This window comes from Leucoraja erinacea, chromosome 9 (genome assembly GCF_028641065.1).
Source record: "Leucoraja erinacea ecotype New England chromosome 9, Leri_hhj_1, whole genome shotgun sequence".
Lineage (NCBI taxonomy): Eukaryota > Metazoa > Chordata > Chondrichthyes > Rajiformes > Rajidae > Leucoraja > Leucoraja erinaceus.
Window position 1 is genome coordinate 47,961,470 of NC_073385.1, and position 27,663 is coordinate 47,989,132.

Genomic DNA, 27,663 nt, shown 5'->3' on the forward strand with positions numbered 1-27,663 from the left:
CTGCTGAGTTCTTCCAGTTTTGTGTTATGTGCTCTAATTCCATGTAACTTGTTAATGGTTTTTTTCAAGTAGGAAACCTGCTTTTCCAATCAGATCCATGTGTGACCTCCTCCCAATCCACCAAAATTAAGTTTTACCTGTTCTCTGGGATCGCTCCAAAATACACTCAGTTGTATTAAACTGCTCAAAGATAATGCCACATGCCAACTGCTTAATCCATCTCGGGATGGATAGCAACTTTCAAACATGCAGCAATGCCCTTAGCCCAAGAGAACATTTAAAACAATATAATAGATAGAAAAGTGATACTGACTAACCGGTGAAGAAATGCGGAGTCTGAAGAAGGGTCTCGACCCGACACGTCGCCTAACCATGTTCTCCAGAGATGCTGCCTGACCTGCTGAGTTACTCCAGCACTTTGTGTCCAACTGGAGGAGAAATCATCTATTGGCCTTAGATGAGTCTGAATGACTACAAAACTGTGTGGCATTCTGGCTGATTTTATAGCTGCAGTACAAAAGTCAGTAGGATAGAGATATGGCAATACTGATAAAAACATTTAGAAAATTTGCTGATTTCACCAACGTTTTCAAGTTAAACACTAGATTTCAATTTAAAATTAGATTTAAACAATCCTAAACAAAGTAAATAACAAAATAAATAAATTTTCACTTTAGAATTTCAACAGCTTAATATGAATTATTGTCCGCTCTCTTCCAGAGAATTGGAATGTGAACTGTTTGCAATTCAGATAGTAAGATGAGATGTTCTTAGCTGGAGGGTGAATAAAAGCTTCAAATGCAAATCCTTCTGATTATAATCCACAGGAGCAGTGCTGTCTATTTGAAGAAGAATGGTCTATACTCTACTTGTTTTCAAAATAGTTTGGCATACAACATGACATCATGTACTGTATGCTTGTTGGACTAAATCAAAGGACTAAGAATCCACTTTGGGGAAGATGCTGACTTTATTGTTCCTACTAATCTTGCGTTCTGTTTTGAACTTTGGTTGTTTTTCAGTCATTTGAATCAGTTCTTCTGGTGTGTTACCCAAAGGGGGCAAAAGCCTTTTCTTGCTATTCCGTGTCTCAGACAGCCACTGTGGAGGAAGTTCGAATGGGCCAAAGCCAAACTGCATTGCATACTTGTCAGAAACTGCATCTGAATCTGGAGGTACTGCTGCCGCTCCTGGCACAGCCCCCAGGTCATTGTTAATCTGCGGAGTTAATGCCTCCACTAACGTCTGCTCCACTTCCAAACTGGCGGTCGGTAACTCTTTCTGCTGGCATTCATTTGATGCGAGAGACTTAATCTCATTCATATCCTCCTCCTCTTCTGAAGGTTTGAAAATCTGCTGTTGCCCAATGTGAAACATTTCGAGCAATTGGCTGCCTGATCGAACTCCAGGCTCAAGTGTGGCTTCACCAAGGCCATCAGAGTTTACAATGTTACGTCTGCTGTACCTGCGATGGAGCTGGACCATGGTCCCCATGAGGCATTTCCGAACAGACTTATTGACCGTCAGGAAGAGTAAAGGGTTGGTGAGCAGAGAAACTTTGGGCAACCAGATTGCCGTCAGCATCAAAAAGACAGAAATGTCAGCGATATTAAAAATGATTCGATAAATCACAAAAACTATATAAGGAACACTACAAACAATAAAGATCAGCACCATAGACAGTAGCATAGCATGCAGTTCAGCCTCCCTCTGGGAAACATATGGAATTGAAATTGTGTTTTGAGGAGTCCGCAATGCAGCAATAATTACTTTCTTCTTCTGACTGGCGGTGAGAGCTCTACGGATCAGAATCATGACCAAAAATACCACTGCTATGGGCAGTATCACTGTGGTGATGTTATAAATAATTACATAAGCCAGATGTCCAAAGGAATGGCTCCGTGAGCTACTACATGTTGACATGGCATAGATGTCCGAAACACTGGTCACTGCGAAAACTGGAACACTGGCTAGCACTGCGTGAATCCAGATGTAGATCACCAAGTCTCTGGACTTTGTATCAGAAATCTTCCTCTCTAAAGGATACAAGACAGAGTAGTACCTGCAATTAAAAAAAAGTCAGTGAATGCAGGGATTATTGTCGCTCACTCTCTTTATTAGCATCAAAGTCATGCCACCCTTCACATGCTTTTAGAAATGTTTGTAATTGTGCAATTTAATTATTTTAACACTTCCTTACTCTGATTTTCTCGAACATTATTTACTGTTTGTTCTAACTCTTTTTCTCTTGTTCGTTTAATTTATTGTCACATGTACCGAGGTACAGTGAAAAGCTTTTGTTGCGTTGTAACCAGTCAGTGGAAAGACAATACTCAATTACAATTGAGCCATCCACAGTGTACAGATACAGGACAAAGGGAATGACATGAATATAGTTCAGTGCAAGATAAAGTCCAGTAAAGTCCGATCAAAGATATTTCAAGGGTCTCGAATGAGGTAGATGGTAGCTCAGGAATGCTCTCCAGTTGTAACGATTACACTTAACTCTTGTTGATTCCCCCCAGCTACTCTCTGAATCCAATGGTGCCGTCCTAACAGTTACTGTGTACCTCCAATTGCTTTATTCTGATCGAGTAACTCAGTCTTAAAGATGCCCTCCAAACCACATTTGCCAGATCTGTTATGTAAAGATAACAAAAGCTCTTGACAAAATACATACAAAATAAATCTTCCTGTTCTTAATTACAATCAAATTGATATATTTCATTATAAATAGTAAGAAAATTGAATTCCATCTGAAAATAAATAACTCTGAATGTTTTGCTGAAAGTTACCTTATCTATTTGTTTTGTGACATAAAGTAGACTGTAGTATTAAGAGTAAACCATTTATCCTCTTAGGCCTGTTCCACCCTTCATGGAATCGTAACTGTAACAGATATTAGTCAAGAACCATCCAGGCTAATATTTTTTTTCACTTTTAAATGAAAAATGAAAAGGAGGTGGAATTGTTGCTGGTTAAAAATGAGATTAATATAACAGTTAGGAAGGATATATAATTTATATATAATATAATATATAAAGCTCTTATAATTTGGAACCTGTAGGGGTGGAGCTAAGAACTACAAAGGACAGAAAATGTTAGTGGGAAATATATACAACCTCCCAAATAGTACTGATGTTATTAGGAATGGCATTAAACAAATTGGAGGCATATGAAATAAGATTACTACGGTAATCATGGGTGGTTACAGGGGCACTGCCTAAGGATATGGAGTAGGCAATATAGGAGTAAAACAAGGAAACATTTATTCTTCAAGAGAATGGTGAACTTGTGGAATTTTCCACCACAATTGGAAGTTGAGGCAACTCTTTGAATATTTTGAAGGAGTTAGATACTAATGGCCAAAATGAATGAGGGTTATATGGAGAAAACAAATATGGGATACTGAAAAATTGGATGAGTATTTCTACATGTAATTTCTGCATTTTTAATTTGTCTATATGAAGACCACCTCTTTCACCACTCCCAACAACTCCCACCCACCCTTACCAGGCCAATCTCAATGTTATTAATAATCTTTTTCCCCAGTAACAGTTTTGCATCTTAAATTGTTGTCCATTAATTTTCACTCACTGTCTCATCCCTTGCTAAAACTTAAACCGTGGCAACACTGTTGTGCTATTTCAATTGAAACCAAATATTGATTTTGAATACATTATGTCATTGTTAATGGTTACTTACTGGAGATTATTAACTATGTATGTCTCATTACCCATTGCTAAATATAGTTTGGCCTAACTTGTGTTGATTTGGAACATATTGTTGGCATATTGAACTCCGTTTCTTGAAGTCTCAATACTGTCCAATACATGTGTTGTTTACTCCTATACTCCTATTAATTCAATACAGCATTTATACTTCAAAAAGATTTACCAAAAAGATGGACGTGGTTATTTTGAGTACAATTTTTAATTAAGCAAAGCAGATTCTAAAAACTAAAATAGTGTCATGATTGCTCAGTTCTGATAAGTCAATAAGTATTTTTTTTATACAGTGTCCAGCTCATTCGCTACAAACAACTACATACCAAATTCAAATTATTCAATTAATTTTTGCTGGTTTCATTTTTGTGCTGATTCAACTATTGTCTTCAAAATTTGTATGAAATGTGCATGTCAATGGCTGAATAATGTCAAAACTGCAAGACACCATGAAGGGAAAACAGTTAATCCTACGGAAATTTGAAGATACATTAAATCAGAACTGGTTTTGCATCTCCAGTTCATTATGAGTTCCTCAAAAGCAGAAGCATTTCCAAATATACTTTCTTAGATTTTTCTTAATTTTAAAGATCTATAAATTACAATTAAAACACAAAGTATGTGCTAAAACTCCAGGATAAGCACTCAACTAAGAAAACCAAGCCCAAAACCAAAGTATTATCTAACTAAATACACCAATTTACAATAAATGACTCCATATGCAAAAAAACCCCAGCTACCTACATATTAATTAGCTCTTTAAAAAAAACTAATCCTGTCGATGCAAGTATATCATTGGGGTTGTCAAGTGCACACCTCCTTTCATTGGTGTTTCGTTGAGTTAGGCCCACGAAACCTCGGGAAGGCTCAAGTTAGTTCTGGCCTCCCAACCCAACCCGTCCCGTCCCAACCCGTCCCGTCCCAACCGAACCCAACCCAACCCACACCCCCCTCCTTCAATACCTACAATTGCAACAAAATACACATACTGCATGTCATATGTTTCCTTTCTGCCCCCAACTGACACTATTTCCTCTCCACCAAATCCACCTACTGCCTTGCTCTGCTGCCTCTGACTTTACAGCCTGACGCAAACTCTGTCTGCAAATTCCTAGCTCTCCAAATAGCGACATGGTTGATCTCGCTATGAAACCTCTACAACCTACCTCTACTGGACATACTCTTGCTCTCCAAGATTCAAGATTCAAGATACATTTAATTGTCACATGTGCCAGATGGCACAGTGAAATGAAATTCCCATACAGCCATACAATAAAAAAAAATAAAGAACACACACTATAGAATTTGACATAAAACATCCCCACACAGCAGAATCAAAGTTTCCCACTGTGTGGGAAGGCACCAAAGTCAGTCTCAATGCTCAACATCTGCTGCCAAGTCTACTTATCTAAGCCTTTTCTTTTCATAAGCCTTGTTCACTAAGTTCTCCCAAGGCACTGTCAGTTCTATAAAATACATTATCCACTGACTAACTGACCATAGCACTATATCAGGCCTCAAAGTAGAAGTAATTATTTCCTGTGGAACAACAAGCTTTCCTCCTAATCTACCCGCATCTCCCAATCCCTGTAACTGGCCTGACTCATACCTATCTGCAAACTTCCCTCTTCTACCTTTCTCTCCCTCACGGACAAAATAAATTGCTACATTCCCAGTCCTGATGCCTACTGAATTCACCTGTACTCTCCTCCTCTCAATTGCTGCATCTATGCACTTCAATACATGATTATGCCACCAAGTATACCGACCCTGAGAAAGGCTAGTCCTATATCCTGACAAAAAATGCCTCAACGTTGCCACCTCTGAACACAAGGGACACGCCGGGTCCCCACCTACCCATTGTTTGAGGTTCTGCCGTGATGGCAGCACATCAGAAATAGCCCTTATAAGGAAACTTACATGACCCGCCTCCATGCACCACAGATCCGTCCAGCTAAACCTCTTTTCTACACTTTCCCAGTTCATCCACTGACCCTGCTTAACCTGAGCTACTGCCCTTACACATCTCACTACTTCCTCCTGATGACGTACCTGCTCTACAACTAATTTCTTCCTCTCTGTTGGACCCAAAGATCTTAGAGCGGAGCAAGATGGTTCACTCCGCGAAAAAGCCGTCGTAACTGATGGGTAATGTACAGCGACATTCCCGTAACCGGCTTCTGTCATGGCGGCGTCACCTACAAGCGGAGTGTACTGCTCTGCTATAATTGCAGGGTTCATCATAAATGCAGCAGTTCCACACTTTAATTCTTTTTTTAAATGTATAAGCACTCTAACACTAGTAAAAAAAGACTGCGGTAATTAAAACTATCAAAATTACTTTGGAGGCACCTCTGCACCTCTTCTTTTTTTAAAAATGTATAAGCTCTCTAACAATAGTAATAAAGACTGCGGTAATTAAAACTATCGGAATTACTTTGGAGGCACCTCTGCGATTCATCTCCTGTACATTACACCCTCCTGAATATTTTATCTAGGGTTTTAGACTGAGCTAATCTTGCAGAGGGTTGATGGATTTTCCTTGCTAAAGGAATACCTGTGACCCTAACAAAACCTCAAATCCGCTGTACACTGGATCAGACAGTGCAGGGCAGTTCTTCGATCTTCACGAGGATGTACCTTAATGTCAACGATAGACACGAAGAGCTGGAGTAACTCAGCGGGTCAGAAGAAACGTCACCTGCTCCATTTCTCCAGAGATGCTGTCTGACCCGCTGAGTTGCTCCAGCTTTTTGTGTCTATCTTTGATTTAAACCAGCATCTGCAGTTCCTTCCTTCACATTAATGTCAATAAGTTTCCGAATTTATTGAGTGCAATGTTATCTATTCATTTTTTATATCAAAACTTCTCAGCATGTGATTACCAAATTGCAGACAATTTTGCCAAATTTCAGGCTATCATCGTGTTGTGAACTTATGACTGTACTCTATACCTGTCCAATCCATGTACCTGTCTAAATGTTTCTTAAAAGTTACGATAGTCACGATATGCAAAAAAGGTTGCAGACCCCTGGACTAAACCAAACCCTTGTTCCTGTCCCGCCAGCCTTTGTGTATATTGATATTTTATTCACAATATTAGGATTTCGTAGAGGGAGAGAGAGAGATAGGTTGAATGAATGAATGAAAGAAAGAAAAAAGTTGCTCAACATATAATTAGAGATCACAAGAAAGAAACAAGAGAATATATATGTGTGTTATATATTTATGTGCGTATATGTCACAAGTGTATATATATATGCATCATATGTATATATATAATGAATATATGTGTTTTTAAATAATAAGAAACTAGAAATATATATATGTGCGTGTGTTATATAATTATATGCATTTATATCACATTTATACAAGCTGTTGTGAACAATGTGATTACATGAATTACAAAAACATTCTTTTTAACATTTTAAAACATTTTAAATGCTCCAGGTCCTGACTAGGACATTGAGGGAAGTTAATGTAGAAATAGCCGGAACTATGACAGAAATATTTCATTATTTCATAATGTCATTAGAAAAGGGAATAGTCCCCGAGGATTGGCGTACTGCGCATGTCGTTCCATTGTTTAAAAAGGGTTCTGAGAGTAAACCTAGCAATTATAGACCTGTTAGTTTGACTTCAGTGGTGGGCAAATTAATGGAAAAGATACTTAGAGATAATATATATATAAGCATCTGGATAAACAGGGACTGATTAGGAACAGTCAACATGGATTTGTGCCTGGAAGGTCATGTTTGACTAATCTTCTTGAATTTTTTTGAAGAGGTTACTAGGGAAATTGACGAGGGTAAAGCAGTGGATGTTGTCTATATGGACTTTAGTAAGGCCTTTGACAAGGTTCCTCATGGACGGTTGGTTAAGAAGGTTAAACTGTTGGGTATAAATGCAGGAATAGCAAGATGGATTCAACAGTGGCTGAATGGGAGAAGCCAGAGGGTAATGGTGGATGGCTGTTTGTCGGGTTGGAGGCAGGTGACTAGTGGGGTGCTTCAGGGATCTGTGTTGGGTCCTTTGTTGTTTGTCATGTACATCAATGATCTGGATGAAGGGGTGGTAAATTGGATTAGTAAGTATGCAGATGATACCAAGATAGGGTGTGTTGTGGATAATGAAGAGGATTTCCAAAGTCTACAGAGTGATTTAGGCCATTTGGAAAAATGAGCTGAAAAGATGGCAGATGGAGTTTAATGCTGATAAATGTGAGGTGCTACACCTTGGCAGGACAAATCAAAATAGGACGTACATGGTAAATGGTAGGGAATTGAAGAATACAGTTGAACAGAGGGATCTGGGAATAACCGTGCATAGTTCCTTGAAGGTGGAATCTCATATAGATAGGGTGGTAAAGAAAGCTTTTGGTATGCTAGCCTTTATAAATCAGAGCATTGAGCATAGAAGCTGGGATGTAATGTTAAAATTGTACAACGCATTGGTGAGACCAAATCTGGAGTATGGTGTACAATTTTGGTCGCCCAATCATAGGAAGGATGTCAACAAAATAGAGAGAGTACAGAGGAGATTTACCAGAATGTTGCCTGGGTTTCAACAACTAAGTTACAGAGAAAGGCTGAATAAGTTAGGTCTTTATTCTCTGGAGCGCAGAAGGTTAAGGGGGGGACTTGATAGAGGTCTTTAAAATGATGAGAGGGATAGACTGAGTTGATGTGGACAAGCTTTTCCCTTTGAGAATAGGGAAGATTCAAACAAGAGGACATGACTTCAGAATTAAGGGACAGAAGTTTAGGGGTAACATGAGGGGGAACTTCTTTACTCAGAGAGTGGTAGCGGTGTGGAATGAGCTTCCAGTGGAAGTGGTGGCGGCAGGTTCGTTGGTATCATTTAAAAATAAATTGGATAGGCATATGGATGAGAAGAGAATGGAGGGTTATGGTATGAGTGCAGGCAGGTGGGACTAAGGGAAAAAAGTTGTTCGGCACGGACTTGTAGGGCCGAGATGGCCTGTTTCCGTGCTGTAATTGTTATACGGTTGTTATATGGTTAAGACATGCAAACTGTTCCCCCGCAATGCTGATTGCACTGCGAGAGGCATAACTGAAGTTGGGTCGGGATTACTGAAATGGCAGAAGTTACACTCTGTTGCGTTCTACAAGTCAGTCCATTGGATTTTGCAGGAGTGGACCATCTTGCTCTGCTCCAAGATCCATGGTTAGACCTGCCTTACTCCACACTGGTTTCCCTGTGCTGAGCCTTAAGCCTCCTTTCCCTTGCTGCACCTTACCAACAATGTCAGTATGCCTCAGAGCTGCTTGTGCTTCTCCTACTGCTTGATTTGAGTTCCACTTCCTCCCTCTATTTACACTTGGCACCAGGTTACGAACTAAGGTATCCTTACTCCCTGATAATTGCAACTCTAACCTCGCCTTAGCACCTTTAAACTCCTCTGTTAGGCTAGACTTAGGTTTTTCTTAATTTTTCAAGTTCTTTGGTATTGTTGAGGGAAAAAGAAAGCCACATTCTGTTCAGTCATAGTCATTCAGCCCAACTTGCCCATGCAGACCAAGATGGCCCATCTACACCAGTCCCACCTGCCCGCGTTTGGCCCATATCCCTTTCCTATCCATTATTAGTTTCATATTGTAATCTGAAAACTTGTTGCTTTCTCATCTATGTCTGGCTGGATGAAAAAAATAGTAATAGGAGGCATGGCACGAAGTTACCCGCACTTGGTGCTGAGAGTCAGCTGGAAAATACTGTTGGTGTTGTTCATTTTAGTCGGTGCTTTGTGCCAGAGTAATCGTATGCATCAATGTCAATTATCAGAAGGTGACGTGGGAGTTGCAGAGCAGCACAGTAGCATGGCTCCTCCACTGGTGGAGAGACTTGGAGCAGACCTTTCCACAATGGATAGCGGCTGAGATGCTGACATCTGCATAGTTTACAGCAACTCCAGGAAAAAGGTATGAGTTGGATGGGGCAATAACAGTGACAGCATCTCTCCCTCAGTGTATGCAGTCTTGTAATAAACTAATTTCTTAGATTTTGCAAACTTCAATGAATCTGTGGAGGATATTCAAATTGACATAACATGAATCTCAAATATGTTTTACTCCTTAAGTCTGAGCTTTGCCCCTAACTCAGTGCATCAGGACAATAGCAGGAACTTATGAGTATTATTTTATAAAAGTTATTCTGTGGAATTCCTTTCTTAAGTTAACATTATGTAATGGCACCTGTGTTTTTGCATTGTTTGAATTGCACTTTATTGCTATCCTCATTCTCTAATTGTTATCAGTTACATTAGATGGTTTGCATTTTAAAAATAAGAAATGTGGTGGAGACCAGTCACTAAGACAGAGTTCATAAGATCATAACATCATAAGACATAGGACCAGAAGCGAGTCTGCTTATTCGATCATGGCTGATCTATTTTTCCCTCTCAACCCCATTCTCATGCCTTCTCCCTGCAACCTTTGACGCCCTTACTCATCAAGCGCCTATTAATGCAAGGGTTCACATGGGGAATGTACAAACTCCGTATGGACAGCAACTGTACTCAGGGTCCAATACAGGTCTCTGGCGCCGTAAAACAGCAACTCTACCGCTGCACCACCCTGCCGGCACAATTATTGCTATAAAATCTGCTTTATTGAAGAAATATGGACGGTATGTTTATTTTGGGCTGATTATATAAAATTGCTTCAGGATTTCGCTGCATTGCAAGAATTAGGTAAATGCCATTGACTCCAGGTTGCTGCAAACAGACAGCACCAAATGCAGCCTCACAAACACTAATGGTTTCGAGCATCAAGCAGATGTTATTGCATTTTTACATACCTTGTGTTGAAATTTAGCTATCTGCACACGTAAAAAAATCAAGGTTATATCTGTTTCAACTAATGCTGATGTGAGTATGTCTGCATCAGAATAATGCACTCAATCAATCTGCACTTGTTCCCTTTAAGTGTCTATCTAATTTCCTAGGAGGAGTTCTGAATGGCACACCTTCAATCACCACTTGCATTAACGACCCTTGCGCTGAATGACCCTTAACTTGATCTTTCTACACCAAGGATTAATTTTGAATTCATGACTTCTTCTTACTGATTCACCATTCAGTGGAAGTAATCTATTTATCTATCTATCTATCTATTAATATATAAAACTCAAATCCATCCGACGTCCGCCTGCAGTAGGGATCCCTTCCTGCCTTTTGATTCGTTGACGGCTGCTCCTTCCTATCAGCTTCCAACACACTTCGAAACAAAGTTGCAAGACAGGAACACTGAACTTTTCACTGCTGCAGCAGGCAGGGGAGGTGCAATTGAGGGAGGCAGGGGACTGCTGGAAACTTACATTTGGCAACGGCTTCAGTTCCATTGGAGGAGACGGGTGCATGGTGGAATATTGGGTTGGGGGAATCACACCATTGGGGGAGCAGACCCAACGGGTCTGCACTTGGTCTAGTTATATATTAAAACTGCGTGGCTGCCGCCTGCCGTCCGGGGTCCGGCTGCCTTTCTGCCTTTTGATTTGTTCCATCGTGTGATGTCACAATGCCCAATACACTCCTTCCTATCAGCTTCCAACACACTTCAAAACAAAGTTGCAAGACAGGAACACTCTGAACTTTTCACCTCAATGGGATATCACAACAAGTGCTTCAACAGGAGGGGGAGGGCCAAATGGTATTGCAATTGGAACTGCTGCAGCAGGCAGGGGAGGTGCAATTGGAATTTTTTTTCAATCCGCTGCTGAGGGAGGCAGGGGAGTGCTGAAATCTTACATTTGGGAACGGGTTCAGTTCCGTTGGAGGAGACAGGTGCATGGTGGAATATTGGGTTGGGGGATCACACCATTGGGGGAGCAGACCCAATGAGTCTGCACTTGGTCTAGTATATTACTAAAACTCTCATCTTGTTTGTTTCTATGCATGTCTGTCTGCCTGCCTGTGATCTCTAATTCGGTGATGTCGCAAATTACACCAAAACGGTACACAATAGCGCTACAATTTTTGGACCACCTTACTCACAATTGTTGTGTTGTGGATTGTATCAAGTTCCCTTCAGATTGATGTTATATTTCACGTTATTCACATTTTTTAATTTACAAAATCCCAATTTGAGAAAAAATGTCTTCCCTTTGCACTGGCACTTACAGCAATAACTTCACAATGGGATTGTAGCCCTGCTCGCTACAATGTTGCTATCCCAGGACACAGTCCTACCAGCCCTAGCAAGTTCAATTGCAAGCTACAATGTTGCAATCCTTTTTTTATATTTCTGGCAGCAAGGATTTTGTTTTTAATTTTAATGAGGGAGGGTGCATTTTTTTATATTCCTGGCAGCAAGGGTTTTTTTTTAGTTTAATGAGGGAGGGTGAATAATGGGAAATGAGCCACATTGGGGGAACAGGGCCCAACGGGTCCCACTTGGTCTAGTATATATTACATAACTCTCATATTGTTTGTGATTCTGCGTGCGTGATCCCGGAACTACGTCAAAACAGTACACGAGAGCGCTACAATTTTTGAACCACGTTACTCGCATTTCTCCTGTGGTGTGGTGTATCAAGTTTTGTTTAGATTGATTTTATATTTCACAAGTTATTCACAATTTCAACTTTTAAAAATCCTGTTGAGAAAGGATGAAAACTTGAGCACTGCAGTTGCTGGCAGTTTGCAGCTATGAGGCCACAATGGGATCTCATTTATATAAAAAGCCCGTGAACAGTGCTCCACCCGACAATTACATCACAATGGCATCTCATTTACATATACTACCCATCAATAGTGTTCCACCCAGTGCAATGAGAGATTTTTTACATTGTTGTAAGGAGAGAAGGGGGAGGAGGAGAAATGTTATTTAAACATTGCGTTTAGTGCGATAGGGGAGAGGTGAGGAGTGGGGGAGCAGGGAGAGAGGAGGGGAGAGAAGAGGGAGGGTGAAGAGGAGGGGAGGGAGTGTTGGGGGATGAGGGAAAATGAGCCACACCTGTGCAATTAGGGGCTATGGATTAGTTGTGGAACATTGCCTTGGGGTACAGGTTGCGTTGGGGGAATGGGTGACTGGTGGAAACGGGTTGCATTGGGGGAGCGGGTGAGTGGTGGAATATTGCGTTGGGGGAACGGGGCCCAACGGGTCCCACTTGGTCTAGTCTTTTATAATTCTGAACCACGCAAGCAATAATCTTTGGAAATCTCTACTCCAAAAGCGTTATTGAATATATTCAACCCATAATTGACAGGCATTAGAATTGCAAGGTAGTCTAGGGGTATGTGGCAAGGAGAACTGGAAAGTGGCATTGAGGCCAAGATGGAATCAATTATGAATGACAGAGCAGGCTCAAGGGATTGAATGGCCTATACCTGTTATTTCTTATGTGTTCTTCAGGATTACAGAGAAGGGAGGAAAAGTGATTAACCCTTATTAATTCATGTCATTTATAACCTTTACCAAACATATGTGCATGCCACCCATTACATGGTATTATGGTACTACACAAAGATTCTCTCTCTCTCTCTCTCTCTCACTCTCTCTCTCGGGCACACTAGTCAGTAAAGCCAGACGCGAGCAGCTGGCTGTTTGAATGTTCCTGTGTACTTAATGAAATAAAGTTGGATTTCACAATGCGTGTGTTTTTCATATGGGTCGCCAATAAACAAAAAGGAGCCCAGGTCGACATCAGCTAAGCCAAGAGCTTATTGAATGGTGAACCAAGCATGAAGGTATCGAACACCAGTGAATCATTCATGGTTAAAATGGATGGTTTCCTGCATTCCTTCCCCATTGTTCCTACTTTGCAACTCTTTTAATTTCTTACCAGACCATGCACTTAACAAATAAATTACTGTGACTGCCTATAATACCCTGAAATTCTGAATTCAAACCCATTTCTTTGCTTGATATAATTATCTTTTAGATTAAGTGCTAGCACATCATTAAAAATTGTACATATTAATCCATAAAAGTAAAGATAAATATAGAACTGATATCTCCTTTGAAAACTTTGAAACCTAAATTAGAATTTATCATAGCACTCCCAAGTTAATTATGTAACTATTTGGGTCGAAAGTGCTGCAGTTCAAGCAGTTGAATCATTTGGATTACATCACAGGTGATAAATAGAATAATGTTGCTTAACTTGAGAAGTTGCCATTTTATGATTGGCTAGTTTCCAGTTCAGAAATGATCAAAACGAGCTGACAATAGTCTCCAAGTGAAAAGCAGTTGCCAGATGTATAAATAAAGTCCAACAACATCAGCCAACTGTGAGTACCTGTAGATACCAATATACATTCATTGCCATGGAGCTATCAATGAACTCTGTTTTAACAATAGTAACAATAAGTATATAGCCTATGCCATCTCCCGGATTGCCAAACACTTTAACTCCCCTTCTCATTCACATACTGACATTTCTGTCCTGGGTCTCCTCCACTGTCAGAGTGAGGCACCTCATATTTAACTTGGGCAGTGGTATGAATATTGATTTCTCTAATTTTAAGTAACTCTTGCATTCCTTCTGTCTCTCTCTCCGTTCCTCCCCCACCCTAGTCTTTCTACTAGTTTCAATGTCCTCCTGCTTAGTTTCACTGTGTGTACCACCTTGTTATCTTCTCTTCCACAGCCAACAACAGGCCACCGTGGGCTCCACCTTTCCTTGATCATCCTTGCTGGCCTTGATTTGTTATTTTCATACCTTTCATACTTTTGTTCTTTGTACCTCCTCATACCTCCAGTTTCCCTCTCCCCTGAGACTGAAGTAGGGTCTCAACTTGAAACGTCACCTGATATTTTAGGTTACGTTTAAGGTCGAGACCATCATATATAATGCGGGTCAGGAAGCATCTCTGGAGAAAAGGAATAGGTGACATTTCAGGTCAAGGTGAATTCACACGCAGAGATCTAACACTCCTAAGAATTGGAGTGGAAGCAAGTCATTCTAGAACTTAGAAGATTGGTCATTTGTATCAGGATAGATGAGTGGAACCTGCATTATCTACAGCTCTCATCGGAGTGGATATTTATTAGGGCAAAATACTGGCACACACTTAACAACCAGTTGTTACAACCTTACTGCATTAAAGAATGCAGTCATATATTAAGGCTCATAGGTGAGTGAAGGAAATGTTTTATTGCCTCTTTCATTACTTCTAAAGCAAATTGTACGTGGATTAATTTGCTCACTCTAGGTGCATTTTTTTGTTTGATTTCAATTAACATCAGAAAGCAGCCCCCAGTGAGCATCTGTGAACTCTTTGATCTTAAGTTTGCCCATGACTATAATTATAATGTGTAGAACGGAACAGCATAGTTCGAAGATAGACACAAAATGCTGGATTAACTCAGCAGGACAGGCAGCATCTCTGGAGAGAAGGAATGGGTGACATTTCAGTTCGAGACCTTTCTTCAGGAATAATTTATAATGTAGTGTATGCCACGCCCACATAAAAAGGCAACTGCCTCAAGATCAATCCACATCAGTTGCTTTTGTTCACTGGGTGATTTTATCCTATTTAATTCCATTGAGATTACCATGTCAATAGAATGATTGATAATGATTCCACCCACTCCATTTTTACAGGTTTTGTGGAATCAGCATTTTAGTGTCTGACAATCAGAATTTTTACTTTGGAGAAATATCAAAATTGCATCACCTCGTACAGGTTTAGAGTCACTTTGTGCCACTGAGAGGAACTGGCTTTCTTCAAAAGTTCATAAGTTATAGGAGCATAATTAGCCCATAGGTCATTCAGCCCATCATGTCTACTCCGCCATTCAATCATGGTTGATTTATTTTTCCCTCTCAACCCCATTTGCTTGCCTTCTCCCGATAACCTGTGCCAATCATGAATCTGTCAATCTCCGCCTTAAAAATATTCATGGATTTGGCCACCACAGCCTTCTACGTCAATGAATTACACAGATTTCACCATCCTCTGACCAAAGAAAGAAATTCCTCCTCATCTCGTTTCATTCCAAGGTGAGTCAGTAGACCCCCCCTCCCCCCCCCCCCCCCCCCCCCCCCCCCCCCCCCATCTTTGCACATCCCCAATCCTTTCCACTCGTCATTTTAATTTCATGTTTATTGCAATTTTATCATTGTTGGCAGATCAATTTCCCTCCTGGGATAAAATTAAGTTCTATCGTATCGTTTGTCCTCACATCCAAGACTCTCTCAATACTGGAAACATCCTCTCCACAACCACTCTGTCCAGGCCTTAAGGTGTCTGAATTAACAATCAGCCTTATTTCACGCTGTAATCTATAAATAGAATAGCTTGTCTTCCATTTATCATTTGCTGTTGCTTGTCTGCCGTGCACACAATCTCCACAATCTTGTACTTAGTGACAATGACTGAGCAAAAATACTATATATAGAGCCCAGGAAACCTCTTTGTTCGCCTCCAACACAGAATTCCAGTGAATGCTTGTACAGAACTTCATCATCATGTGAGGCTCCAGAAACAAAGGGAAGTGGATAAATCCTAAACATCAGCACAGGGACCAGCCAGAAAACATAAATTTAAACCAGCAGGTATTGCCAAACATATCCAAAGGAGCTGATTCATTCAAAACTGACAAACATTTGGAGATCAAACTGCCAAGTCAGATAATAAAGATGAAATTGCAAATTCTTACTGAAGAGCGAGGGCCATTTTATATTCTGAATGTCAACAATAAAGAATGACAACAAAACCTGGTCAAGAGTAAGGGATTGGTTATGGGGGGGGAAAGAAAAGGGGGGGGGGGGGGGGGGGGGGGGGTGATGGTGATAAAGACCAAGATTTAATGTACAATAAACAGGCTATTCAGGCCAAATGGTTGATATTGTAATGTTTGCTTCGCTTACCCTATACAGTTGCTGATGTAAAGCATCCACTGAGGATGGATGTGCCCATTTATTTCCACCTCACACTCTCCTCCACTCATGGGCAGCTCACTATCCTACATTCCAGAGATATTAGACACAGGCCAAAGAAAAATGTGTCATACCTAATATTTACTTTGTAGATCAGAGAACAAGAAACTAATCGATGGAACTGTGTTCATTTTTATGGCGGCTAATAGACAATAGGCAATAGGTGCAGGAGTTGGCCATTCGGCCCTTCGAGCCAGCACCGCCATTTAATGTGATCATGGCTGATCACATTATAGACAATCATAGAACAATCATAGAAAATAATAAATACAGTTACTATGAACTTAAACAAAAGTCCCAAAACATCAGTTTATAGCCATTGTTGCATACTTTAAATAAAATAATGCTTACAAGGGTAGAGATAAGTAGATAATTAATTGGGGAAATATATTTCTTATCTTGCCTTGAAAAGGTGATAGTGTGCAATTTTCTTGAACTTACCAAGAAGTTATCTTCTAACTGCTCTATAAAATGGACCAACAATATAGAGCTTTGCCGATTATTTCACCAATGACTTACACTCGATCCGACTGGATCTCCTGATTGCTAACTATTTTAACTCAACCTTCCTGTTCCCATCCTGACCTGGGCCTCCACTATTGCCAAAGTGAAGCCATACTCAACTGGAGGAACAGCACCTCATATTCTGCTTGAGTAGCTCCAATTCTCCAATTTTAGGTTAACTCTTCTACCTCTGACCCTCACCCTCCCATTTCTCCCCCTCCTTCTCCACCTACATTCCTTCCTCTGGCTTCGCAATTCGCAACTTTTCAATCCCTCTGTCTCGCACCTTCTGTTTTAATCTCTGGCCTTTGTTACAAGTATCTGCCTCTCAAACAGCCCCCTTCACCTGTGTTCATCTGTCCTGTCACACTTTGCCCTGCCTCTCCTCTCTCCAAGCATTCTTAGCCCCACCCCACCACAATCAGTCTGAAGAAACATCACCTATCCACCTACTGCAGAGATGCTGCCTGACCTGCAGAGGTACTACAGCGCTTGCACTTGTGTCTGCACTTCCTTGTTTCTACAAGATGCTAAAATGGATAGATTGAACCTCAACATCAATACTCTTACCCTGTGAATGTATAAGTTATTAAAAAAAACTCATGAAGTGGGGTCCTGATCCAAAACGTCACCATCCTTTTTCTCCAGAGATGATGCCTGACCCGCTGAGTTATTCCCGCACTTTGTGTCTATCTTCATTTGCCTTGGTAAATGTTTTGAAATAAGTATTGTAGTGGATTATGGCAGATATGTAAGAAGGTGCTACCTACCTGTCCAAGGCAATGATTGTGAAGCTGAGAACTGTGACCGAACAGAAAACTTTATGCAGGAATTTGATAGTTTTGCAGAACAGCAACGTGTAGATCCACCAGCAGCAGTGGGGACTGGCACTCAGGATGATATCGAAAGGCACGCAAACAACACTCGCACAGATTCCAGCGCAGGCCAGGTTTTTGATGAAACGATTTGTGACGGACTTGAATATTGTTGTGTGGCATGTTGACCACAACACCATTAGATTCCCTGTGATAAAAATTAAATGGCAGAATTGTGAAAAACATGAAGGGGCAAAAAAACAAAAATCACAGTCTTTTTAACATTATTTAAGACATAGGCATGAAAAGCAAAAAACAATTTATTTTACTTGTTTTACTGAAAAGATAAAACAATTGAATGAACAATCCATTACTTTTGCTTTAGAGATACAGCACAGAAACAGGTCCTTCAGCCCACCGAGTCCGCACCGACCTGTGAATACAGCAAGTTATGTTCATTATCCCACAACCTCCAGTTGATCTCATCAAGGTCAAAGTTGCTCTAATACTTCAAAGACCAACATCATATTTTCTTTATGTCCAGGCTTGTAATTTTATTGACCTCTATTAATTGTCCCTGGTGTGTAGGATAGATCTAGTGTGCAGGTGATCATTGGTCGGGGCGGATTTAGTGGGGTGAAGGGCCTCATGCCACGCTGTATCTCTAAACTAAACTTTAATCTCTGATGATTACACGCTTCATTTTGTACCCCGTTTATGAGAATTTTGAGTACAAACTCTATTTAAACAAGAATGAATACAGAGATTCCTAAAAAAACCCCACATAATATTGTAGAAAACATCAGGAAGTTTCAGGAGGACAATCTTTCATTGGCATATATTGGCTGGTGGGCCAATGGGCTTCTCTGACTCATGCCAATTATATACAAGATCAATTCAGCTCAGCCCATTCCCTACTGCACACATTGCCCTGTATTTTTCCAATTATTTATCCACTGCAATGAAATTGCTGTGTGCAATGTCTATCTATCTATCTATCTATCTATCTATCTATCTATCTATCTATCTATCTATCTATCTATCTATCTATCTATCTATCTATCTATCTATCTATCTATCTATCTCTTTATCTATCTATCTCCTATCTTCTATCTATATCTATCTTCTATCTGTCTATATCTATCTTCTTCTATCTATATTCTATCTATATTCTATCTATATTCTATCTATATTCTATCTATATATCTATCTATCTATCTATCTATCTATCTATCCTCTATCCTCTATCCTCTATACTATTACTAAAACTCTCATCTTGTCCTCTTCTGGTTTGCGTTGTTTTTTAATTTGCGCCACGTACCCTATATCGCTAGGATTTTTTGCCACCTTACTCACCGTTCTCTTCTGCTCCAAGCGCACCAAGTGTGGTGTGTTCCGCGGGCGGGGGCTGGCTGTGTTCGCAGGTGGGGACTGTGAGTGCGACAGGCGCTGGGGACGGGAGCCGCTGAGTGAGTCCGGAGCCGGGTCCTGGAGCCAGTGAGTGCGGTCAGAGCCGGGGCTGGGAACTGGTGGCCCACACCCCCCCTTCCCTACACCACCCCCCTCCTCTACACCCCCCTCCTCTACACTCCCCCCTACACACACCCCCCCTCCCCTACACACCCCCCTCCTCTACACCCCCCCCCTCCCTACACCCCCCCCTCCTCTATAACCCCCCCACTAAACCCCCCCTACACACCCCTCCCCTATACACCCCCACTAAACCCCCACACACACCCTCTCTCCCCCACCCCACCCCACCAACCACACACCACCCACCACACCCCTCCCCCACACACACACCCTCGCCCACACCACCCCCCCCCCCACACCCCCCCCCCCTCCCCACCAGCCCCCAACAGGCCCGCCTGAAGCCATCCCCCTACCCTGGCTGCAGGACGCTCCCCGCCTGTAGCCGTCCCTGTCCCCCGATTACAGAATGCTCCCAACGGGTCCCACTTAGTCCAGTCATTGTATCGTCGTTTTTACAAGGCAACCACTTAGCTCACAACATATTTGCAAATTGGTAGAATTATTTATGGCACATGGAGACAGGCGATGCAGGTGCTGCTAGAACACAAAGGGCTGGATGAACTGAACGGGTCAGATAGCATCTGTGTAGGAATGGGGAATGGACAGCTGGCGTTGCAGGTCAGAACCCTTCTAGACAGATGCTGCATGTCCCACTTAATTTCTCCAGCACTTTGTGTTATTTATGGCACATATTCCTCTTTTATTTAGTTTAGTTTAGAGATATAGCGCGGAAACAGACCCTTTTGCCCACCGAGTCCAAGCTGACAAGCGATCCCTGCCCACCCAACACTGTCCTAAGCACACTAGGGACAATTTACAATTTTACTAAGCCAACCTACAAACCTGTATGTCTTTGAAGTGTGGGAGGAAGCCGGAGCACCCGGAGAAAACCCACGCAGGTCACGGGCAGAACGTGCAAACTCCATACTGACAGCACCCGTAGTCAGGATTGAAATCGGGCCTCGAGTGCTGTAAGGCAGCAACTCCACCGCTGCACCACCGTGCAGCCTATCTCTTGATAAATTTATTGGATATTTCAAGTTTAATTAAGGTGATTTGCTAGATTTTTTCAACTAATTAGTTCAGAATCTGAACTAATCATCATTGAGAATATTGAGTATAAAAGTTGGGAGGTCATGTCGCAGTTATACAAGATGTTGCTGAGGCCACATTTGGAGTATTGTGTTCAGTTCTGGGCACCATGTTATAGAAAAAATGGTGTTAAGTTGGAACGAGTGCAGAGAAGATTTACAAGAATGATATGGGCCAAATGTAGGCAAGTGGGACTAGTGTAGATGGGACATGTTGGTCGATGTGGTCAAGTTGGGCTGAAGGGCCTCGTTCTACGCTGTATGACTAATAAATAATAAACACTCAATAACAATCACCCGCAAACTACTTGACAAATAATTACAATTTGATAGTCGTATTGCTAAAGTTTAGAATCAATTTCATTTATCAGGAATCCATAGTTATCTAAATCTTTAAACAAGATCACAAACTTAAAATCATCTGATTTGTTATATTCTTCTTAAAATAATAAAAAGACTATGGAAATTAATTTGTTTTGGCTCATTTGTACACTTTCGAGCAACTCGCCAAAGATCAGGTGCAGTCAGTATCAATCACCTTGGCACTGATTTGATGGTGCCATCTACATTCCAGAATTGACAATTACCTCCCTGCTAATGCCAATATATATTGAGTAATAATGTTTTGTGATTGCTGAGATACAAGATAATTAAAATATTAATTGGAATCTTCAAAATTTCAATTACAGCTGGGGTTTTTTTTTACAGTCAGCATAACATGGGCCGCAGTGTTGAAAGTTAAAGGAAATAGTCTGGAGATTTAAGCAAAATTATAAATTTCCAACAAGAGGTCAGATAGATATTGTTGTCTTCTATTTATTGACATTTAAACAGCAGCATAATTTTCAGAGACTGACAAAGTTTTGGACATATTGACACTGCGGATGGCTTGATGGTTATCATGTATAATCTTTCTGGAAAACAGGTCTTTCTTGATTAAGTGATTAGAATCATAAGTCATAGAGTAATCCAGCATGGAAGCAGGCCCTTTGACCCAACTTCCTCATGCCAACCAAGATGCCCTATCTACACTAGCCCCACCTGCTTTTGTTTGACCCAGATCATTCATGAAGTCTTTCCTATTCATGTACATCCCAAATGTTTTTTTAATTAGTTATAGTACCTTCCTCAACATCCTCATCTGGCAGCTCATTCCATATACCCACCAACCTCTGTGTCAAAAAGTTGCTCCTCAGGTTCCTATTCAATCTTTCATCTAAAACTTATGAGCCTGATTCTTGATTCTCCTCCTAATAAAAGGCGATGTGCATCCACCCTATCCATTCCCCATATATCGTAATCTGGTTTCTAATATTCAAGTTCAAGTTACATTTATTGTCACATGCACCAATTGGTACAGTGATATTTGAGTTACCACACAGCCATATGAATCAAAAAGAGCACAATACACGAGAGAATTTAACATGAACATCCCCACACAGCAGAATCAACGTTCCCCACTGTGAGGGAAGGCAATAAAGTTCAATCAGCTTCCTCTTTGTTCACCCGTTGACGGGGCCTTTGAGCCCTCCGCAGTCGCCGCTACAGCGGCCCGATATTTCAGGCCTTCTTGCTGGGATGATGGAACTCCGACGTCGGAACGGGAGAACACTCTCAACGGCTTGGAGTTTCCGAATCGGCCGCATCCTACTGGAGACCGTGGCTCCTGAAGTCCATAGGCCGAGCTGGACGGAGCTCCAACACTGGCGACCCTCGGCAAAGGATCCCAGGACTCCGCGATGTTAAAGTCAGCGCCGCCCGTGGCTGGAAGCTCCGCAGACCACAGCTCCACGATGTTAAAGCAGCTGGCTCAACACTCCACACAGCGAACCTCGGTAAAGCTCTGCGATTGCCCGCTGCTGCAGCTCTGGCCGGGCGCGCCAATCCAGATGGTAGGCTGCGAGGGGGGGGCGAAGATGCGACTTGGAGAAAAGACGCATCCTTGACCAGGTGGTGACTGGGAAACGGTTTCCCCTCTTCCCCCACACAAAATGATAAAAATATTCTGGTGTCAAGTAGCCTTAAGCAGCATTGGGATTTTAAACAACATAACAAAGTGACATTCTGGACCAGCACAAATACTTATCAATTATCAATATCAATCTGGTAAAGCTGTTGCCTCACCGTGTCAGAGACCCTGGTTCGATCCTGACCTCGGGTGCTGTGCGGAGTTTGCAGGTTCTTCCTTTGACTGCGTGGGATTCCTCCAGGTGCTCTGGTTTCCCCCCACATCCCAAAAGCATGCGGGTTTGTAGGGCAATTGGCCTCTGTAAATTGCTCTTAGTGCATAGGGAGTGTTTAGAACTAGTGTGTGAACGGGTGATCAATGGTCAGCATTGACTCGGTGGGTCGAAGGGCCTGTTTCACTGTGTATCCTGAAAGTAACCTAACCTAAGCTAAAATGTTTAATTCTCCCTTAAAAAATGTTTACAAAAATACACATTCAACTGAATATACTTTCAAAATGTTATTAGAAAACATTAAAATACTGCATAAAATTAAAACAATCTTCCCTTTCCCTTCCTTCCCTGCATAATGCTGGGAAAATTTAGGAGGTTTCTGCTCTACCATTGGTTTTCCATGGTGAGTACAGGCAGGAAATGGTTGGGAGAGCTTGGCAGTAAGTTTGAGATTCTCAAGTTCATGCAAGGGGCTCTAACCTTACTGGCACTTTCACCAAGTGCCTGCAGTTCAAGACAATGCTTGCAGCATTTCCCAGCAAAATCCAAGCCCTTGAGTTAGATATTGATTGCATTAATAGCGTTGCATATGTCATTCTATAAGAATAAGGCAGTCCAAAAATGCTTCCAGTTTGCACTGTCAGTGTTATAGCCGAAGTCAGCCAGCCACAATAATCCTTTGTGATTGAATGAAGTCTGTCCATTATCAGTTTATGTACAAAACCAGAGATATGGAAACTGACATTTTAAAATTAATTTAAGGAGAATCACTCAGGGCCTTTCAACACAGATTTTAACAATTGATATAAAGTCGGTATGGCAGAAATCAAATATTTTCCCATTGCCTTTTCAATTTAAAAGATAAAACAGACATGTTGCACACTGCACATGGCATGGAATTGTAATGGTTGTCTTTTTTGTGAAAGTTACTGAGAGGATCTGGGGGTATAATCCTTAAAATGGGACCCAAATCACACATGATGAGATTAGAGCTGGAATTCATTTTTATTTTTTTTAATATAAAAAGCAACTACCAATTACATTGAGCAGACAGCAATTAGCCTGTGTAATATCCCACATCATTAACTAATGACCTATACAAAACAAGACTTGAATTCCTCCCTGGTCTGCTTTGCGTGTAAATCCAGTGGTAATCTCAATTGCCTTCAGACGTGCAAGAGCTGCCTCACAGCAAACTAGGGATGATCAATAATGCGAGCACTGCCAACAGGAGCCATGTCATGAAGTTTTTTTTTTAAATTGTGTCACAAGCTCCACAGCCCAACAAAACAGCAACTGCCCGCAGTGCTGGAAGATGGTGTCAGATTCCCTCACCATCTCCAATTAATTTGAACTCAGTAACATTACAATCAGGATGTGGATGTAATGGTAAAGCTTACTTACAATGGAAACATAAATGTTAGGCTTTTCTATAAAGAAACCCATATTTTAGGAAATATACCAGTGGACTGATAAATGTCCGAAACAACTGCAGCGTCGCATTGTTTTTTCAATTTTTTATTCATCGTTAAAAATGTCTGATATCTTTTCAGTTTACAATGTGAAAGAATAGCCTCTTTAATGCTAAATAAGCTTGTCAGCAAAATTGGTATCATGACATTTTCTGATATTGGGGCCTTACAAAGTCAGCCGACAAAGTCAGTCACCTTAATAATATATCAAGGGTTAAAGGACTTATGGTTCAGCAGGATTTGAAAAACTTGTCCATACATTTATGTTCAGTAGACTTGACTACTGTAATACTGTCTTCACAGGTCTCCCTAAAAAATCGATTAGACAGCTGCAGCTGATTCAGAACGCTGCTGCTCGAGTCTTCTCTAAGACCAAGAAAGTAGATCACATCACTCCAGTTTTAATCTTTACACTGGCTTCCAGTCTGTCAAAGAATTGATTTCAAAATATTACTGTTGGTTTATGAAGCACTGAATGGTCTAGGGCCAAAATACATTTCTGATCGTCTGCTACATTATGAACCATCCAGACCTCTGTGGTCGTCTGGGACTTTCTGTCCTCAGAGTCAGAACTAAACATGGAGAAGCAGCTCCATTCAAGGTCCATTCTACTCCATCCAAGGACCCAAGCAGTCATTCCAGGTGTGACAGAGGTTCACCTGCACCTCTTCCAACCTCATCTATTGCATCCGCTGCTCTAGATGTCAGCTGATCTACCTCGGTGAGACCAAGCGTAGGCTTGGCGATCGCTTCGCCAAACACCTCCGCTCAGTTCGCAATAACCAACCTGATCTCCCAGTGGCTCGGCACTTCAACTCCCCCTCCCATTCAGAATCCGACCTTTCTGTCCTGGGCCTCCTCCACGGCCATAGTGAGGACCGCCGGAAATTGGAGGAGCAGCACCTCATATTTCGCTTGGGCAGTTTGTACCCCAACGGTATGAACAATGACTTCTCTAATTTCAGGTAGTCCCAACTGTCTCCTCCCCTTCTCAGCTCTCCCTCAGCCCTCTGGCTCCTCATCTTCCTTTCTTCTTCCCTTGATGTACAGGTTTGTAGATTAATTGGCTTTGGTAAAATTGTAAGTTGCCCATTGTGTGTAGGATAGTGCTAGTGTACGGGGATTGCTGGCTGGCGCGGCCTCGGTTGGCTGAAGGGCCTGTTTCCACGCTGTATCTCTAAACTATGCATTTCGTTGTCTCTGTACTGTACACTGACAATGACAATTAAAATTGAATCTGAATCTGAATCTGAATCTGAACTAAACAAACTAAGCTTCTGTTCCACTGGTGAACAGGTTATAGAGGAGAAATAAAAATATTGTTGCATGTTTGTCCTGCTCGTTGAAGAATGGTTTCTATGCATTAATTTTAGAGAAGAAACTGGGTTCATGGGAATGAGTGTTCTTTGGATGGAAACATATGGCTGCCTTCCGTGATTTCTCTGAACATCTTTAACTCAGAAGGATGGAAATCTATTTTTCAGAACACATTAAGGAGAAGAAATTAGGAGAATAGATTGGAGTTCATACAGGAGACAAGGTGGGGTGAGGAGTGTAAGTGAGATAGCTAAACAGGTTGGTAGACTTATAATGAATATTGGTTTCTACTCTATCCCCTGAAGTGGAGGTGAAAATGTCAATGTCAAAAGAGAGAATAATCAGAAAGAGACCATGAAGAAGAGTCTCAACCCGAAACATCGCCTATTCCTTTTCTCCAGAGTTACTCCAGCATTATGTGTCTATCTTGTGTAATCTGGCATTTGCAGTCCCTTCCAAAACTGATTTGACTGAGATAGCCTGCAATATATTAAAGTTTGTGCTTAAATGTCTCTTCCTTCGACTTTTAAATGTAAACCTGATATTTTTAATAGAAATCCAGTGTCACGACATGTGATAGCTGTACCAAACAATCACATCAGCCCTCCAGGTTGAGACTGCAATACCGTGATGCTACATCATTTTAATAGCAGTTTACTTCAATTGCAGCGATGGCAAAAGGGCAGAAGTAAACCGAGGGAGTTCTTGACACCTTTTAACAGGCTGTACACACAGAAGCTGCCAATTACAAGAACCACGAGGAAAAGCATAACTGAAAGAGTTCTTCTCGCTAATACCAATTTCAGTAGCCAGTGCAAAATTATCAGTTCAGGTCTTGGAAAATTTACAGAACTGGGTTTACTTTATGTTCTAAATTACCTCATCATAAAAAAAAAATCAATGAGTTAGACAGAGTAAAGATTAAAACTACTGTTCATTATTTTTCTAATTCTAAAAATATTTTGTTAAAACATTCCCTTTGCTATAACCACTGAGCTGGGTTTACTTGTGTGAAGAAGAAAAATTAACATTTATTATAGTAAGCATAATCAAAGCACTTAGGATTGTAGCTCTTCCACTACTGATGCTAATCCAGCTTCTTCACACAGTGCTCGTGAACAAAAAAATGCAAAAATAGCACAATGTTGCTGTTCTTCAGGTTTATGAATTAACTCACTTAAATGCAGTAGGTAAAATTAATTTTGACATACCCATGAATCACATTTTTAAGCCAATAAAATTACAAACCATGACAATAACACAGACTATTGAAGCTTCACTTTAAAATAAATGCAATGAGTAGAAGTACACAAAGTGCTGGTAGTAACTCAGTGGGTCAGGCAACATCCTTGGAGAACATGATGGTGAAGTTTCGGGTCGGAACGCTTCTTATTACTCTTAATCAGCCTGAAGAAGGGTTCCAACCCGAAACATCGCCTATCCATATTCTCCTCAGATGTTGGCTGACCCGCTGAGTTACGCCAGCACTTTGTATCCTTTTGTTTGTAAATCAGCACCAGCGGTTTGTTTGTAAATCAGCACCAGCGGTTCCTTATTTCTACACTTTTGCAACAAGATGATGTTGAATAGAAAGATATCAGGTGGAAGAAGAGATGAAATAATTGCAGATTGTTCTGCTAACTGCATCAAGTAGGAGTTACACGTTCATATTGGAAGGCATGTGGAACAATTTTAATCCAAGGATATCAGAAACATCCATGTAGGTGCTCTGTGGGTTGCTTGAGTGAGCTCTTGAGCTATTCATTTCTATTTAATGTTCACAATTAGCTCTCAGGAACTAGTCAGACTTTGAAGGCTGCAGTCATTCTGGAAAGCACCATCTTCATTGACATCATTATCTGTCACTGTTACCCAATTAAATAACAACAGGTAATAATCCTACATCTTACAAAGTGTGGAGAAGGACTAGTGATCAAGTCAAAGAATAATGGAGAAGAAGGCAGGATTCAATTCTTGGTTATTATTTGTTTATTCCAATCTATTCCACTACTTTCCCATCAATGCTGACTTTATGCTACTGCTGTCAGTACAAACAGCTCGCTGAAGCCAACTTGCTACAAAACAATGTACATTTGTACAGTATTTTTATTATTAAAAAAAAA

General features: G+C 41.0%; 1 protein-coding gene across 1 annotated transcript in view; it reads right to left on the reverse strand.

The window, feature by feature from the left end:
- Positions 1-915: 915 nt before the first annotated feature.
- gpr176 (G protein-coupled receptor 176) overlaps positions 916-27,663 on the reverse strand; it is a 29,747-nt gene continuing 2,999 nt past the window's right edge. Inside the window, exons 2-3 of the mRNA XM_055640744.1 lie at positions 17,903-18,155; positions 916-2,062 (exon numbers count right to left, since the gene is read on the reverse strand). Of these exons, the coding sequence (XP_055496719.1) occupies positions 940-2,062; positions 17,903-18,155 (1,376 nt within the window). The 3' untranslated portion in view covers positions 916-939. The remainder of the gene's footprint in view (positions 2,063-17,902; positions 18,156-27,663) is intronic.